This window comes from Chenopodium quinoa, unplaced genomic scaffold, assembly GCF_001683475.1.
Source record: "Chenopodium quinoa cultivar QQ74 unplaced genomic scaffold, ASM168347v1, whole genome shotgun sequence".
In the NCBI taxonomy this organism is placed as follows: Eukaryota; Viridiplantae; Streptophyta; class Magnoliopsida; order Caryophyllales; family Amaranthaceae; genus Chenopodium; species Chenopodium quinoa.
The window spans coordinates 3,219,258-3,237,319 of NW_018742974.1; the positions used below are offsets into that span (position 1 = coordinate 3,219,258).

Sequence of the window (18,062 nt, forward strand, 5' to 3'; positions counted from 1 at the left end):
GAGTTTTAGGATAAAACTAGATGAACCCCGTGTGATGCACGGTTTGTTTGAATTTTATATATATATATATATATATATATATATATAATTCCTGATATCAAAGGATAATATTTTATATTTAATTAATTTAAACTGGGAAATCTCATTCGCCAATTTTTCTTACGTGTCATCTAAATTATTTAGTTCTAAAAGAAATTAATAATCTCGTATTTAATTGGCTACCACTAAAATATATTATCCTACATGGCGCGCTGATAAAATTAAATTATATGTGGCTCTCTAAAAACTCAGGAAAAAACTCCTCTTTATATATATACTAGTTTTGTGCCCCGTGCAATGCCCGAGTTACTTATGGTATTTTACGATAAATTTTTAATCTATATATCAAAATTTAAAATATATCATTGATACAAAATTAGTTCTACCTGAAGTGACCTAATCAGAGATGACTCATGACCCGACCCTAATTGACAGGTCTACATAGTAATAAAATTTTATTAGATTGTGAAGTATATTATTTTAATCGATTAATATATATTATAAATGGATGTTTTACGCTTTGAATTAAATCCTTCACTCTAAAAAATATTATGATATAAAAAATAAATTTATATGATAATTTTTTAGAATTATAATCTAATATTTTTTAAAAAAATAAAATTATAATTCAATTTTTGTACATCTGAAATATTGGTATTTTATCGAAAATAAAACTCTAAACTAACAATTTTATCCTAAAATTTTATCTAAATATAATTCTAAGCTAATTTTTTTATCTTATAAATTCTATTTAAATCTATCCAACGTGGCGCGACACTTGGTGAAAAGTTGGAACGTCAAGTGTCGCTGTCTCGTGACCTAACTAAAAGTTTAACTTTAGTTATTAGTTATATGATATTAGATTGTTAATTTAGAGTTTTATTTTCGATAAAAGACCAATATTTCAGATGTACAATTTAAAGTATAATCTTAGTCAAAAAATATTTTAGATTATAATTCTAAAAATTATTATATAAATTTATTTTAAATATCATAGTATTTTTGGAGCGAAAGAAATAGTTCAAAATATATAACATCAAATATATATACTAATTGGTTAAAATAATATACTTTACAATCTAATATAATTTTATTACTACATAGACCTATCAAAAAGGCTGAGGTCATGAATCATCTCAAATAGGGTAACTTTAGGTTACGGCCAAGAAATGTTCAACCCTTTGCCAAAGTTTTGGGTTCGGATCAACCCAACAGGCTTTGAACGTTTTTTTTTTATTTTTTTATTAAATTTATGTTTTGCTAATTTTTAATTTTTTTTATGTCATGACATGACTACTATATAGCAAATCGTCACAAAAGCACATCAATTGCTAACTAATTTTGTATCAATATATTTTAAAATTTGACATATAGATTTAAAATGTATCTTAAATACTACGGAATAATAAACAACCCGACACGGGGCACAAAACTAGTTAGTGTATAATTACTTGACAATTAGAAGAATAAGACCCTGATCTTTTCACCTTAAAAAAAAATATTAAGTAAAAAATAAATTCAGTTCAGTAAAAATAAGTTCAGTTCAGTAATATTAATTTCAGTTCAGTAAAATTCAGTTTTCTTAAAGAAGAATTATAATAGAAAATTAGTAAAAATAATTTAAGTTCAGTAAAAATAATTTAAATTCAATAAAAATAATTTCAGTTCAACAAAATTAAGGTGAATCAAATAGGGCCTAAGAATCTATTATTATAAAAAAAAATGATAACAACCCACTAATTCAGCCTTGAATAATACTCGAATATTGGCTGGATACAAAGTCCATTATCCTCTCCCAATATTTATTTATTTTTATTTTTTTAGCAACATCTTATAATCCTGGGTCGTCATCCCAATATTTTCAATCATTTAATACTACTTCCATGTTAGTTGCAACTTTGAGTTTGACACGGATTTTAAGACAAAATTTCATAATAGTTCACTAATGAATTAAAGTATAGTAAATTAAGGGTAGGAGTGAGAAAGTGGAGGTAATTAAAAAAATTGACCAACAATGACAACAGCAGCCACACCACAACCAACGTTCAACAGCAGCCACCTTTAGACCACCCATCTCACAGCCTGAAACCACCTGCTCTAAGGCTGAACCACCCAGACGCACCCCGAACAACCCTAAGACCACCACCTTTTACCCCGAGCAACCCCAAAATCATCACCTCTCAGCCCGAAACCACCCATTTCAAGCCGACCACCCATCTTACAACCCTAAAACCACCCCTGCAACGCGAACAACCCAAAATCACCCCCTCTCAACCCAAACGACTCGAAACTACCACCTCTCAACTCTAACCACATCGACACCAACTCCTCACAGCCGAACCTCCCTAAAGCCACCAACACTCGCCATAAACCACCCCAAAACCACCACTCTCAATCAGCCCCAAGATTACCCACACTCACCCTAAAGCAACCCAGGCCAAAACTACCCTTCCTCACCTTGAATCACACCAAACCATCCATAAACAACCCCAAACTAGCCCAATTACCCCTCAAACCATCATATCTACACTATTAAAAGAGAGAGGGGGGGGGGGAGTGAGTAAGGAGCACTGGAGGAGTAGGCGGCGACTTTGAATATGGTGATGAGCAGCGACAGCATTGAAGGTGGTGGTGGATGCAGCAGCGAGCCAGCGACGGGGACAATGGTGGTTAGATGCGGCGGCGACGACGATGAGAAGGTCGTGTTCTGATATTCTTGGTAGTTGAATGATTTTTGGAATTGAATTGTTTTTTTAATTTATGTGTTAGATGAGTTAGATTAGGAATGTAATGAAATCTGATTTAGATAGTTAAATGTGTTTATAAGTTCTTTAGTAAGGGTATTTTTGTACTTTTATTTTAAAAAAACTTACTAAAATAGGAAAAAAAATGAAAAGTTGCAACTAATATGTAGCACTTCGTTTTGACAAAAGTTACAACTAATATGTAACGGAGGTTATAAAACTTACCACTTCAACATACAAAACTCAAAATACAAAAACCACGTTACAAACGTGAAACGGGCCGAATAAAACACGACCACACACAAAACACCAGTCTCCAACCCAGAATTTGACTCTTAACAGTCCAAATAAGGCAATAATCTTCTCACAAAATTTTGACTCATTTCAAAACTCCGAAATTTCTGTCTCAAAAAGTCCAATAAAAACCTATATATATAAATAAATTTGATTCCTTTCAATATGAGTCAAATTCCCAAATCCCAAAACCCCACAAATCTTTCTCCTCAAAAAACCCCACTTCTAATGGCGTCCTCTTCAGCCGCCATTGATGAACAATCATCACCCAATTCAAGCTATTGGATATGGAAAAAACACGACTTTTTCCCAGAAACTTCCTTCAATTCTTTCTCAGATTACAAATCTGCACTTTCCCAGATTTTCCCACGTCTCAAAGACAGATTATTGAGTCGTTCTTCTGATTCTTTCGAACTCGTTGAGTTGAAGAAAGAGAGTGTAAATCCCATGAACAAATGTTTAACATGGTGGGATCTTATATGGATGAGTTTTGGGTCAGTTGTCGGGTCGGGTATTTTCAGTATTACGGGTCAAGAAGCCCATAATCATACAGGCCCAGCAATTTTACTGTCGTATGCAATTTCTGGGTTTTCTGCATTATTATCTGTTTTTTGTTACACTGAATTTACTGTTGAAATTCCTGTTGCTGGCGGTTCTTTCTCTTTTCTTAGAATTGAATTGGGTGATTTTATTGCTTTTATTGCTGCTAGTAATATCTTGCTTGAAGCTATTGTTGGTGCTGCAGGATTAGGCAGATCATGGTCTTCTTATTTTGCTAGTATGATTAAGAATGATTCTGATTTTTTGCGAATTCGAGTTGATTCTTTTGCTGAAGGGTTTAATCTGCTTGATCCTATTGCTGTAATTGTGCTGTTGATTGCTAATGGTATTGCTATGTCCGGGACTAGGCGGACGTCATTGTTGAATTGGTTAGCTTCTGTGTTGAGTGCATTAGTGATTGTTTTCATCATTGTGGTTGGGTTTGTTCATTCGAAAACTGAGAATTTAACACCATTTTTTCCATTTGGGGCTAAAGGAGTGTTTCAGGCTGCTGCTGTTGTGTACTGGTCTTATACAGGGTTTGATATGGTTGCTACCATGGCTGAAGAAACTAAGAAACCCTCAAGGGATATCCCGATTGGGCTGGTTGGATCGATGTCGATTATTACTGTCATATATTGTTTGATGTCATTGACATTGACTATGATGCAGAAGTATACTGAGATTGATGTAAATGCACCTTACACTGTTGTTTTTGAGAAGATTGGTATGAAATGGGCCAAGTATTTGGTGTCTATTATTGCTCTTAAAGGGATGACTACGAGTTTGCTCGTAGGTTCTCTTGGGCAAGCTCGTTATACAACACAAATTGCTAGATCTCATATGATTCCTCCGTGGTTTGCTAAAATTCATCCGAAAACTAGAACTCCTATCAATGCTACTTTGCTTGTGACAATTCTCAGTGCTGTGATTGCCTTCTTTTCAAGTTTGGATGTTTTATCTAGTGTCTTCTCATTCAGTACACTCTTCATTTTTATGCTTATGGCTGTGGCTTTGTTAGTCAGACGTTACTATGTTGCAGATGTTACACCAAAGCAAGGGCTATACAGATTTCTTGCATGTTTGTTTTTCATAATGATCTCTTCAGTTGGCTTAACAGTATTATGGAACGTAAAGCATAGCTGGGTTGGTTACTCTGTGTGTGGTGCTGTTTGGTTTGTCGCAACTTTGGCATTGCAGTTACTGCCAAAACAGCAAACTCCTAAGGTTTGGGAGGTTCCTCTAGTCCCATGGTTGCCCTCATTGTCGATTGGATTTAATATATTTCTTATAGGATCATTGGGTTACGAGGCATTTCTAAGGTTCTTCATCTGTACTGCGGTAATGCTGCTATATTATCTCTTTGTTGGTGTGCATGCTACCTATGATGTTGCTCATCATGAATTGACGGAAAGGAAGGCCGAGGAAGGAAAAGAAAATAACAATCAAGGGAAGCTATAATGCAAACCATTTAAATTCGTTCACTAGAATTTTAAATATAATGGAGGTCAATTAGCTGTACAGTGATCTTTATGAATGATCATTTAGAGCAATTATAGTTCAAATGTCTAGTTTTTATTTGATTCACTACGTATTTTATTAAAATCAAGATCATATATATTACATTGTACTTGGAATAATCTTAATTCAAATACCTCATTGTTTCTTGCATGATGGTGGCATATTAATCATTATCTTTGTTGCCAACTTTCATAAATCATTATGCTTTGAAACTTATATGGCCTTTGGTTTGATACTTAGATCTGATCTTCCATGGATTGGTAGAATTCTCACCTGCTTAATCATAATTCACGATTTCTTTTAATTATCAATGACTGCTAATTTTGAATGAACAAAAGAGTAATTTGGAACTTGAAGTTCAAGATATGCAACTGACGATCTTTTGCATCCTCTATTGGCATTGCTTTGCAAACTGTTAGACATGATATGATCGTTAAACCCAAAAAAATTCACCTGCAATTTGCTTAAAATTGCTTTTACTGTAATATCAACATGACAGATTTTGCAGGAGCAGGACTGCAATCTTCCACGAAATGTAAAATGCTTGAGATAACAATACAATGATATCCAAGTCATAGTTTTAAAGTTAACAAAACGTCGAATATGAATCTAATTCCAAGGCTTACTATAATAACTACAAAATCTAGAAAATGGTAAGAAACCATTGTGCCCTCACAAATGTAGTAACACACTAACACCCACAAGATTAAGGGGGCCTTCACAAACAAGCATCAGACTTATTTCTGGCCCTTCCTTTTCCACAAGTCCCCTAGCATCTTTATCCCAGAACCCTTTTTCTTACCTCCCCCAAAACTGTCATCTGGATCATCACCTGCCCCTGGTGATCCAAGGTAACCACCGAACCCAGTGATGGGTGGTGGCTCAAAAATGCTGTTGAAGTGATTATCCATGGAAGCACACCTCTCAGAAATACGTCCTTTCGTCCCTGTCCCTGCCCCGCCAGCAAGCACGGAAGCAGCTGCATCTGCCGCCTTTCTCCATTGTTCTGTTTGCACCTTCATCTTCTTCATCTCTATCTCCAACAATTCCTTGGCTGCTTCAGCTTCAACTAGCTTCTCCTTTACCTGAGATTCTTTTCCTCTGCTCAATTCAATATCTTCCCCTAGTTGGTTCAATTTTAATGCCATCTCTTCTTCTCTCTTTTGAGCCATATCTATCTCCGATTTTGCTTCATCTAGTTGCATCTTCAGTGCCTGGTTTTCTTCAATTACCACTTGTTTTTCTTTCTCTTTCTCTTCCATCTCGGCTCTGATTTGATCCATCTCCTCATTCTTTGAGACTGCTTCATCACATAATGAAGGCTTTTCTGGTTCTGATATTGAAGAATCTTCTGACTTGGTCTCCTTCACATCCTCCCCAACAGAACAGTGACTTACCTCAGTCTTGGGCTCAACCAACATTTTCTCCACCGGGACCTCAAATACATCTGTTTCTAGATCAACGACTTCAGGAACTTCATCTCCGGGCTTGTCCCTTGAGTTATTCTTTGGGATTGCAGCAATAGCAGTAGGCTTTGCTCGCCCAACAACTTTTCTAGTTGTGACCTGCTTCTTGATGCTACCCTTCTTATGTAGTTCTTCTTGGGCCTGTTTCCTTGCAGCTTCAGCAGAAGATAACTGGTGTTTCAGACTCTTAAGCTCATGCTGAGCTTGTACCAGTTGAGTTTCTAGATCAGTAATACGGGTACCAAGTTTCTTTTGGTAAACTGGCTCTGACTGAGTTCCCCTTGGGGAACGATAGTCCCCAATCCTGGGGCTTCTTTCTGTGATTGAACGATGATGAAGAGGATCAGAATCAGAGCTGGAGGTTCGAAGATGTCGTGGATTTTTTATAGTTGGCGGTGGCCTTTGAGGCCCTTCTGTACCTCTGTTCAAGAAAACACAATCCCCAAACATTAATTAATACTCTTACATCTATATTGCTGTTGTGCTGGGTTTATAAAGTACATATGAACTAGATTAGATCAACTAAAAATGCTTGACGTGAAGAATTAGATATCTTACTTCACTCTTGGCATGTCGTCCACGTAGCACAGTTAAACTAGAAAAGCAAAGCTGTCCCTAATCGATAATCTGCTGTACGATCAACAATGGCAAAATTGTAAAACATCGTTGGAAGGACCAAGAAATCTGTAACTCTAAACACACAGCATATGCAAACAGAATAAATAACATGAACAAGGAAAAAGAGGTGATTGAAATGCATGATATCAATTCACCTCATATCAAACAATGCAAGGAAAGGAATAGTTTCAACACAAAATTGCATGCGAATTACATGAAAACATTCACCCCCTCTATTTTTTTGGTCCAAGATCCGCCAGTAATGCCAATTATCTCCGAGAATGTACAGTATGTTCCTTGGACATTTTGAGACATAGTTGAGTACCTTGAGATCACTCAGAGTTTATCATGCTCAGAATTAAATACAATAATAGGTGCCTTTTCTTTACATAATGGAATGTCACTTTTTTGAAAAGAGCAAAAGCCAACAAAAGACCCATCTTAAAAACATTTTTAAAATTTAAATAAATTAACAGTTTTGCTCCTCAAAAGATGTCCTTTAACCCAAGTACCCAACCAACAAAAATACCTGAAAAAGCTCTTTTCACTTTCTCAGGCAACATTAGCCTTTATTTTTTAACACATTTTGATGTAGCATATTCAGAATATACAAAAATTAATAAACAAAAATTATGATGCGAAAATAGAATATACTATAAACTGTTGTTCAATAAAAAAAATAAGTCACACAAGTATACAAGTATGAATTAATTTATATGAAGTTCAAACCAAGGTAAGCATGCACCCTACTATACTAATGAATTGAAGGCATGATAGCCAAATTACAACTCTTTCTTAATTCGAGGCAACAACGAAGGGTCTACTATATGCCTTAGTGAAACTCTTTCTGCTTATTGAAGTACTTAACTCATAGTTGTTGAGGTGTTCAGCAATCAGCACAATGACTTTCGTACTTTTGAATGGATTAACAACTTAACATTATACTTTCTCCATCCCAAAAGTAGTCTCATGGTTAAACCCCTACATAATTAATTACAAGGCTCTAAGTTATTCGAGAATCTTTTACAATTTTCTCTTTTATCTTAACTAAAGATATTATGCAAAATTCAATTAATCCATCAATCACAACCTCTTCCATAGGAGGGGTCGGCTACATGAACCAAAAGAGATTATTCAATATGGAAAACATAAATTCTCGTTTCTCTTTTATCTTAACTAAAGATATTATGCAAAATTCAATTAATCAATCAATCAATCACAACCTTAATCCCATAGGAGGGTCGACTACATGAGCCAAAAGAGATTATTCAATATGGAAATTATACTGTAATGCTTGAATTTGTATTGATTCACTAGAGCTGTGATGGGAGCAATGCTGAGTAACATATTCAACTAGATTACTGATTACATATAAAGTCTAATCATGAATAATCATATGATATGACCCACCACAATTAACAATTATATTCAATTGACCTTCAATTAACAATTATATTACTATCATTAGTAACGCAAATTAATTAAAGTTAATCTTGTACCCCTTTAATCTTTTTAACCTTCTCTTTAAAAAAAAAAAAAACAAATTTAATAAATAAAAAATCAAAATAAAAGTTTTTTTTTTTTTGACGAAAGAACAAAAAAATTAAATCAACCCCATTACTACTCTAAAATTCCTTCAATTTGGTAATTTAAATTTACGGGAAAACACATTTTTGGAAATAAATTATGTGAACATGCAAATGTACATTCATGGGTCACACCAGAAATTCACAGAACAAACTGCAGGAAAAAATGGTCAACCTACCAGTTGTTTAGTAAACAAAATAAATAAAATATCCCATAAACCAAAGATTGGTAAGCCAAAGATCCAATTACTTTAAAAAAATTATAAATAAAAAACTTTAAGGCAATAGAAAATGGCACACAAAGCAAAAAGTAGTGCAACTGAAAAATGAAAAGCAAACAAATAAAACAAAATGCAAACACAAACACTAAATATTTCATTCTCACAGATCTTCAATACTTTCTCCCTCTATAACACATTGTAGCGTTAATAATGCAATTTAAACTAGTAATGTGACAACTAAATCCGAATAATAAAGCTAGAATAATACTCGTACATTGAACAATAATATAAAAGGGAAAAAAATTAAACAAACCTGGTAAATGAAGTGATGTTAAATTCTGATGAGAGAAGAATGAGAGTGAGTGAAAATTGACGTGATAAATAATAAAGAGATACCAGAAAAAAGGAAAGAAATGGAGAATGAAGAAGAAAAGGTTGAAATTGACAGAAGAGAGAGAGGAGAAGGGGGGGGAGTGTTTGAATTAAAGGAGTGGAAATGGAGAGGAGACAAATGGGGTAAATTTAATTTAAAATTTATTGGGAAATCAACTAAACATTTACTACTGTGCATAGTATCTCACTCGTCAGTCGTCGCTACTATTCTTGTCTTTTTGTCCGTTTTTCAAACTTGGGAGCACCTGTTTGAATTCTACTCCGTAAATGATTTCAATTTTAAGTTTTACTTCTACCGTTGTGATTAATAGCAAAAACCATTTTGTGTTTATTTTCTTTTAGAAAAAATACTCCTTAGAAATTTAAAAACAGAATTAGTGAATGCAATATAAAATAACCTAAATGCAGAATTTATAAAATGACCAAGGACTATACTACCCTTTTATAACCCAACTTAATTTAATTTTTATTATTGAAAAATTAAAGTCTGTTCAGCTTACATTGCTAAATTCTTATCACATATAGTATACTCATGAATTTGATAATTTTGTTCAGAAGATCGAAGATGTAGAATAAAAGCAATGAAAATCCAGGAAATATATTCTTCGTGTTTTGGATTTTTTAGGTTGGAATTGTTAATCAATGAAAGAGTCTAACTTTATGGTCTTTATCAATGCAATATTATGAAATTGAATATCTTAAAAATCATCAACCATGAGGTGTTATTGACTTATTTTCATTATGGGCCTTGGAAATTCATGCCGGTAGGCAATGAAGAGGCCCGGAAATCAAAGCCGGTAGTAAAAGGGAGGCCCCGAAGATTTTACGGTAGTTCATTTAAAGTCCTGGAATGGTTTAGCGGTAGGATATCTATGGCATCTAAAATTTAATACGGAGGGTGGGTTCAATTGCTGAATATCGTGTAATTGTCAACCTTAATAGTACAAAAATCATTATAATATGGCTCATCATCATCCATATCTAACCGTGGATGAATGCTTAAACATTAAAACTTATGAGATATGATTTACAAGTTAAATGATATGGAATGAGTTATGGGTGATTAAATAGTTATTAAGGTGAAAGGTAGCAACATGTTAAAACAAGGGTTTTTTTTTTAGTTTGACTAGAATAAAGAAGGGTAATATTGGAAATATAAAATTTGTTGTAAATTATATTATCCTACATTTAGGTAAAACAATACCTGCATTTAGTACCTTCCTTAAAAAATTCAACAATTACACTTTCTTTAATTAAAAATTAAACCTTTTGATTATTTCATAAAAATTCAACATTCACCCTTATAAAGATATATTAAGGAAACCTTTTGGAAATATCATATATTTAGGAAGATATTGTTGTGATAGGATATTATTATTATTCATTATTTCCTATTTTCTAGCTTTCCTAGTTTGTCTATATTTAGGAAGATATTGCTGTGATAGGATATTATTATTCATTGTTTCCTATTTTCTAGCTTTCCTAGTTTGTCTAGAATTAGGAATCTTGAGGCCGTGTATTATATATTGATTGCTTGTGTTAATGAGAAGGCAAGCAAAAAAGTTTCACCTCTTTACGTGGTATCAAGCCAGAAGTTTTAACGAATCATATTCAATGGCAAGTGATGATATTCCACGCCACCCCCACCACCGACCGAAATCAAACCAAATTCCCCTTTATATCTCGGATCACAAGACCGACCGGGGACTTCATTACACCGACTCAGTTAAACTCTACCAACTACGATAGCTGGGCAGCAGACATCAAACCGCTCTCGATGCCCGCCGCAAATTTGAGTTCTTGGATGGAACAATTCTTGCTCCGTCACCACCATGCACTAAGTCCAATTGGACAGCCATTAATGCTATACTAATATCATGGATATCAAATATAATTACTCCCAAAATACAGTCCTCTTTGTCGAAGTTCGGGGAAGCAAAACCGTTTTGGGATCACTTGAAACAGAGGTTCGCACAAACTAATGGCCCTCGAATTCAATAATTAAGGTCTTCGATAGCCAAGTGTGAACAAACAAAGGCAATGCCGATTTCCATTTACTATGGTCAAACACTCCTTCTGGCAAGAGTTGGATCATCATGAGCCATTAATTTCCTGCTATATTTCTGATTGTCCTTGCGATCGTTTACTTGAAGAGTGGAGAGTGTAAGCAAAGTTACGTGATTTTTATGGGATTATATCCAGATTTTTATTCTTCCCTACGCAATCAGATCAAGATCCACTTTCGAGCCTTGGCAGAGCCTACCAGTTGGTAACCCAAGAGGAGCGTGTTTGATTGTCAAAAAAGGAAGTGGACACCATACCAACCGAGGCTGTTGGTTTTTCTATGCGTGCGGGGGCTGATGCGGCAGGTGTGTTGCATGGAAGAGGTAGGGGTTATGACAAACCACTATGTACCAAGTGCCACAAGTCGGGTCACGAAGCCTCTAGCTGTTGGGCAGATGTGCGGCTACTGTAAGAAGAAAGGGCACCCTGAGACCCACTTTTTTTGAGATTGTGGGTAGGCCAAGGAGTAGACGTCAGGAGCAGGGTCGTAGTCAGCCTTGTGCCAATGCAGCCACTAGTGACAGTCAGTCTTCGCGTCCAATTCTTCTACTATTTTGGCTTTGGGGAAATTATTTACTCCTGAACAGTGGAAGGCTATTGTGGGGGTTGGTAATGCTCAAATTCTGAAATATATATTGACCGGTAAGTTTGATGTTTCATCATGGATTATTGATACCGTCGCGACTCATCATGTCACCGGAGAAAGTTCTTGTCTAGTTGATACAAATAATATTGAATGCCCTGTTGGGTTACCGAATGGTGCAAAAGTAATAGCCACTTTGGTGGGATCCGTTTGTTAATCGAAAAAAATTACTCTCACCAGAGTTCTTTATGTTCCGAATTTGAGTTGCAACTTACTTTCTGTTTCTCAACTTAATGATGATTTACACACTATTGTCCAATTTGATTCTTATGTTTGTGCTATACAGGACCAAGCGAAGGAGCTAATTGGAATGCGAACTAGAAGAGATGGACTATACTATTTTAGCAAACCGAAAGTGTCAAATGTTAAAGCTACATCAAAGTTGGAGTTGTGGCATCGTCAACTTGGGCATCCTTCAGAAAAAGTAGTTAAGTTAATTCCTAATGTTTTTGGTAGCAAAGAACATTTAGATACAGGTTGTGAAGTATGTTTGTATGCTAAGCATCCTAGAGACAAATTTCCTTTAAGTGATAATAAAGCATCTCGAATATTTGAGAAAATTCATTGTGATTTGTGGGGTCCATATCGACATGTTTCGTCGTGAGGAATTTATTATTTTTTTACAATTGTAGATGATTATTCAAGAGCAGTTTGGGTTTATTTTTTGTTGATAAATTAGAGGTCTTTCAAATGTTTATGACTTTTGTTAACATGGTTGATTGACAATTCTCTCAAACAATTGAAGTAGTACAAAGTGATCACGGGACAGAGTTGAATTGTTTACTTGACTACTTTAGAGCCACAGAAATTTTGTCTCAGACATCATGTGTAGGAACTCCACAACAAAATAAGCTAGTAGACAGGAAACATAAACATATATTGAATGTTAGTCGTGACTTGAGATTTCAAGAAAAACTACCTATTTATTTTTGGGGAGAGTGTATTCTCACTCCCGCTCATTTAATTAACCATACCCCAACTCCTCTTTTGGGGAACAAAACTCCTTTTGAAATCCTTTTTGACAAACCCCCATTATTTGACTCGATTCAAACCTTTGGGTGTCTATGCTTTGCTCAATCAGAAAACCAACGGAGATAAGTTTGCTAGTCGAAGTCGCAAATGTATTTTCATGGGATATTCGTTTGGTAAAAAGGGATGGAGAGTGTTTGATTTAACTACAAAGGAATTTTTTGTCTCACGAGATGTGAAATTCATTAAAGAAGTATTTTTGTTTGTGAATCCGAAGGTCATGAATATTTCCAATAGTGAGTATGAGGATCATAATATTCATGAGGATTTTTCAGCAATTATTTATGAGGAAGCTGTTGTCGTTGATGATCCAAACCATGCAGCCCAACCCAATAACCAAGACCCAGTGACAGACCAGTCTTCACCAACACCCGCTGGGCCTTCGACAGATCATCCCACTATGTCTTTTGGTGAGCCCACTGGTTATCCAGCACCAGATGGGCCACCCAATACTTCCCCCATCTCCAAGCCATGCATTTGATCAGGATGCGGATGGGGCTTCCTCACGTGGGCCCATAACTGGTACACAAAGTCTAATTAATACAATGAAGCTGCTTCAAATGATCAAGCATTAGGATATGGATTGAGACAAAAATTTCCAAATGTCTTGCATCGAGATTTTGTGACACATACGGTTATTGGTAATAGTCTACTCTCTTTTCCTTCTGATCACTCCTCCGGTACTTCTTATCCTTTAGCACATTACATTAATTGTGACAATTTTTCAGTCAAGTATCGCAAATTTCTTCCAGCTATTATCAAGGGTAATGACCCAAAATCTTTCAAAGAAGCAATGAAATATGATGGATGGCGCAAATCCATGAAAGAGGAAATCCGTGCTCTAGACGACAATGGTACAAGGACCTTGGAGCATCTTTCTCCTGGGAAATGTGCTTTTAGCAGTCAATGGGTCTATGGAACCAAATATTTGTCCAATGGTGATATTGAGCGGCTAAAATCTCGATTAGTGGTGTTCGGCAATCATCAACAAGCATAAATTGACTATGATGAAACTTTTTCTCCGGTGGCCAAGATGACTATTGTTCGTGTTGTTCTTGCGATAGCAACTTGTAAGAATTGGGAGTTAGATCAAATAGATGTTCACAATACCTTTTCTGCATGGTGATTTATATGAATAGGTGTACATGAAATTGCCCCCCGAATTTGAAAGTTCGGATCCTTCATTGGTGTGTTGATTGCGCAAATCACTATATGGCTTGAAACAAGCTCCTAGCTAGGTGTTGGTTTGCAAAATTGGTGTCGGCCTTGAAACAGTATGGTTTTCTCCAAGCCTACTCTGATTATTCTTTATTCACATATACTAATGGCAAAATTCAAATAAATGTATTAGGTTATGTGGATGATCTTATTATTTTTGGGAATGATTCTGCTGCACTTAAGATTTTCAAGGCATATCTTAGTGATTGTTTTAAAATGAAAGATCCTGGTCCCCCTAAATATTTTGTGGGCATTGAGGTGGCTCGTAGTTTGTCTTCTTATTAGTGTGCCAACGAAAGTATACTCTGGATATCATCTCTGAAACAGGTCTATTGGGGGCAAAGCCAAGTGGGTTTCTAACAGGCTAAAGTCGTATCACCTTATCAAAAATAATTCCTAAGTCCACTAACTATGCAGATAGGGAAGAAAGGTCGAACGACATGGAAACAAATCAATTTATTCCTAATTAATCAAGAGTAATCTAAATTATTAAGTAACCAATTTCGTTATTAATCAAAGGAACTATACTACGAAGAATAAAAGTAGGGAGAAATAAAAGTAGGAGGAAATCAATGAATAAAAGACCTAGGGCATAGGTTCACCAATAAATAATATTCCAGGGTAAAACAACAATCAATCATCAATGCATCAATTAGTTAGATCATAAAGGGCTTTCGCTACGTATTACAATCACAGAGTTAATTTACCGGTATTAAACCTCATATCTCGAATCTCGACTTAACCATTTATAAATTAGTCCGCCTATTGAAAGTAAGCCTAAACATCAATTCTCATTTCTCGAATCTCGAATCAATATTTCATAACTCATACAATTAAACTAGGCCTAATCTAATTGCATAGCATTAAATCAATCAATATGAAATTAATCCAGCATTGATAATCAACAATAACAAATTACCCCTTCATATTATTTATGGATTCCCACAAACCCTAGAGAGAAAACTACTCACGCATAATTAAATCTAAACTAATCAAAGAAATTAAACATGTCATGATGAAATAAAGAAATAAAATTACTGAAATTAATAGAGAAGAAATCGTTACCAAAGTTAACGGAAATGAATTGAATCAAGAACAAGGTGTGAAGTTATAGAGAGAGAAAATAAGAGAGGAAAAAAACTAAGTAGAGAGAGAAAGTCTAAAAGAAGAGGTAATTAGTTCCGAAAATGCTAAATCGTACTTATACAAAGCTCCTAACCAATCCTAATTAGAAACTAAGTAAATTGCCAAAAACACCCTCTTAAAAACACACTCCCGATCGGGCGAAGGGCCGCCCGATCGGACCCGCCTTTTTCCTCGCCTCCTTATTCTGGGCAGCCACCCGATCAAGCCAAAGGTTTCCCAATCAGGACCGGCTTTACTTGAACTTAGATTGGGCTTCACTTCTTAGCCCACTTCGAATTTCCACTTTGGGGCTTGAATACTCGGTGTCCAATGCTCAACATTTCACACGTCGAGCCCTTAATCACCGGCTCGATGACTTTAACCGGCCTTGGGCTATGAAAAGTGGTCATGCTCCTCCAATGCTCGTAGTCGCTCCATAAAATCCCGGGAAAATGCTCTAAAAGTGCAATATCCTACAAAACTCAACCAAAACTACGAAAACACCAATTAGAGCAAAAAACACTACCAATTATGACCAAGGGACGGGGGTAAAATACTATATAAAATAAACATATCAAACTCCCCCAAGCCAAACCCTTGATTGTCCCTAAGCAAGGCAATGAATCAAAATAAACCATAACATCACCCCAAATCAAATCAAATCAAAAATCCACAACATAACTCAAGGCCAATCCAAAAAACATGCATCAAAATCAATCACTCAAATCCATCCAACTTCCTATCTTCCCTAACAATATAATCGTTAAGTAGAGCAAACCACAAGAGCATATAGAATTCAAGACTAGTGTTCCCACACTCAGCTCTCATTTATGTGGCGAGTAAAGATTGTACTCGATCACTCTCCAACCACCCCTTTATTGTGAACAATGCCCTCCCAAACTTCAACCCTTGTGTGTTTAAAGAGAATATCACTCAACCTAGATAGTCGACTCGGAATACATCAAGTCATCCTTCGCATTGATAAACAACTACTTTCACATCTACACAATTCTATGCACAAAGGTCGGAAGGTCTTTAAATCTTGTAATGTAAGGCTAGGGTAAAAGGGTAGAAAATATTTGGGAAAATGTGAGAGTAAAGCCATGCTTAAGGGAGACATATCCTAATAAAACCCAAGGTATAAAACAAGTAATGACCAAATCATCTCCAATCACAACTAAACTCTACAAAAGTTCACCAAATAATCACATAACCACCATCACTTACAAATTCACTCATAATAATATGATATTAAAGAATTAGAGTGAATAAACAAACTTTAAACTCATTCTTTTTTTTTTTTCTTTCAAACTGAACTTTTTTTTTCTTTTTTTTTTCTTTCTTTTGAGAAACCTTCACATAAAACATTTCAACATTGAAACAATTTTTTTCTTTTGCTTTTTTTTTTTCCTTTTTATCTCACATTGGAATTTTTTCAACTTTGAACCACAATTTCTCATCTTTTTTTTTCAATCATAATATCAAATAAACAATCACTCTTCTTTTTTTCATATTGTGCAAATTATGTGCACACCACAACTCCCTCACCTCACTAACTGTTAGCTCCCCCAAGCCAAGCTTGGGACTAGTAACCAATGGGGCTTAATTAGGCTTGTAATGTGGCTAAATAAACAAAGAAAGACACAAGCAACAACATGGGTAGCAAGAAGGGAACAAATGTATCTAAAACGTCTAAGGGTACCTAAAAGAATGAAAGCTTTCGTCCTCCACATTGTGCATAATAGTGAATCATATAAACATTACTCATAGTAACAAACCAATACTCGGATTCATTGATATACCAGGAACTAACACACATTCCTTACCAAATAAACTAGTCAAGCACTATATTCACAAGTAGTTGGACAAAACTGACGCATGTTAAGGTTCCAAGGCAATCAAACATCAAATCATGACCAACTATAATCCGCAATATTCGTTATCAACAACCAAGAGTCAAAATAATTTTTTTCAAGGGGCACAGGGAAGCATGATTCATTTTCTTCAGAACGTATTTTTGTATTTTTTTTTCAATTTTTTTTTCTTTTTCCAAAAGCAATAAAACTACTCTAGAAAGCAATAAACTAACCTAGAAAGCAATAAAAGGAAGAAAAGAGAGAGAGTAATACCATATATACAAGATCATCTCCCCCAAGCCTAATCAAGCAATATCCTTATTGACTTGAGAGTGTAGCTAGGACTAGCTACGTCCTCATCATCATCCTCATCCTCCTCCATCCTAGCATAGTTACCACCATGGCTAGAGCCGACACCTCCATGACCCGAACAACCTGCAAAATAGTTAGGATCCAGATTCCCCCTAAGCCAACCAAAAGGGACATCGACCCCATAACCATGGACCGAAAAATAGTCCACATAACTACCAAAAGCACCGGGGGTCGAATATTCTCCTTAAGGATATTGAAACCAATCGGGAACAAGATCCTCAGGGGAATAGCCCCTCGGCGAGCATAATCATCATACATGGGGTATAAACCCCTCCCTATGTTTTGAACTAAACCCTCCACCCTTCCTTTCCCCTTCTCGATCCTATCTAGTTG

At 35.5% G+C, this 18,062-nt stretch overlaps 2 protein-coding genes across 4 annotated transcripts; one reads left to right on the plus strand and one right to left on the minus strand.

Annotated features, from left to right (window-relative positions):
- Nucleotides 1-1,728: 1,728 nt before the first annotated feature.
- LOC110729249 (cationic amino acid transporter 8, vacuolar) lies at nt 1,729-5,317 on the plus strand. Its single transcript, XM_021908975.1, has one exon. The coding sequence runs from the start codon at nt 3,243-3,245 to the stop codon at nt 5,076-5,078; it is 1,836 nt and encodes a 611-aa protein (XP_021764667.1). The 5' UTR covers nt 1,729-3,242; the 3' UTR covers nt 5,079-5,317.
- Nucleotides 5,318-5,638: 321 nt separating this feature from the next.
- On the minus strand, nt 5,639-9,626 carry LOC110729250 (interactor of constitutive active ROPs 4-like). 3 transcript variants are annotated; one of them, XM_021908976.1, is made up of 3 exons: nt 9,343-9,626; nt 7,163-7,231; nt 5,639-7,025 (listed from the first exon to the last, which is right to left on the minus strand). In XM_021908976.1, exons 2-3 carry the CDS (start codon nt 7,174-7,176, stop codon nt 5,876-5,878), a joined length of 1,164 nt encoding a protein of 387 aa, XP_021764668.1. In that variant the 5' UTR covers nt 7,177-7,231; nt 9,343-9,626; the 3' UTR covers nt 5,639-5,875. The 3 variants fall into 3 exon arrangements, with proteins under 3 accessions (XP_021764668.1, XP_021764669.1, XP_021764670.1); XM_021908977.1 differs by having other exon boundaries at nt 7,163-7,234; XM_021908978.1 differs by lacking the exon at nt 9,343-9,626 and adding an exon at nt 7,378-7,572.
- Between the last annotated feature and the right edge of the window lie 8,436 nt (nt 9,627-18,062).

What these genes read in the sequence shown, in the direction of transcription:
- LOC110729249 (XM_021908975.1), top strand. Translation starts at nt 3,243, where the DNA reads ATGAGTCAAATTCCCAAATCCCAAAACCCCACAAATCTTTCTCCTCAA.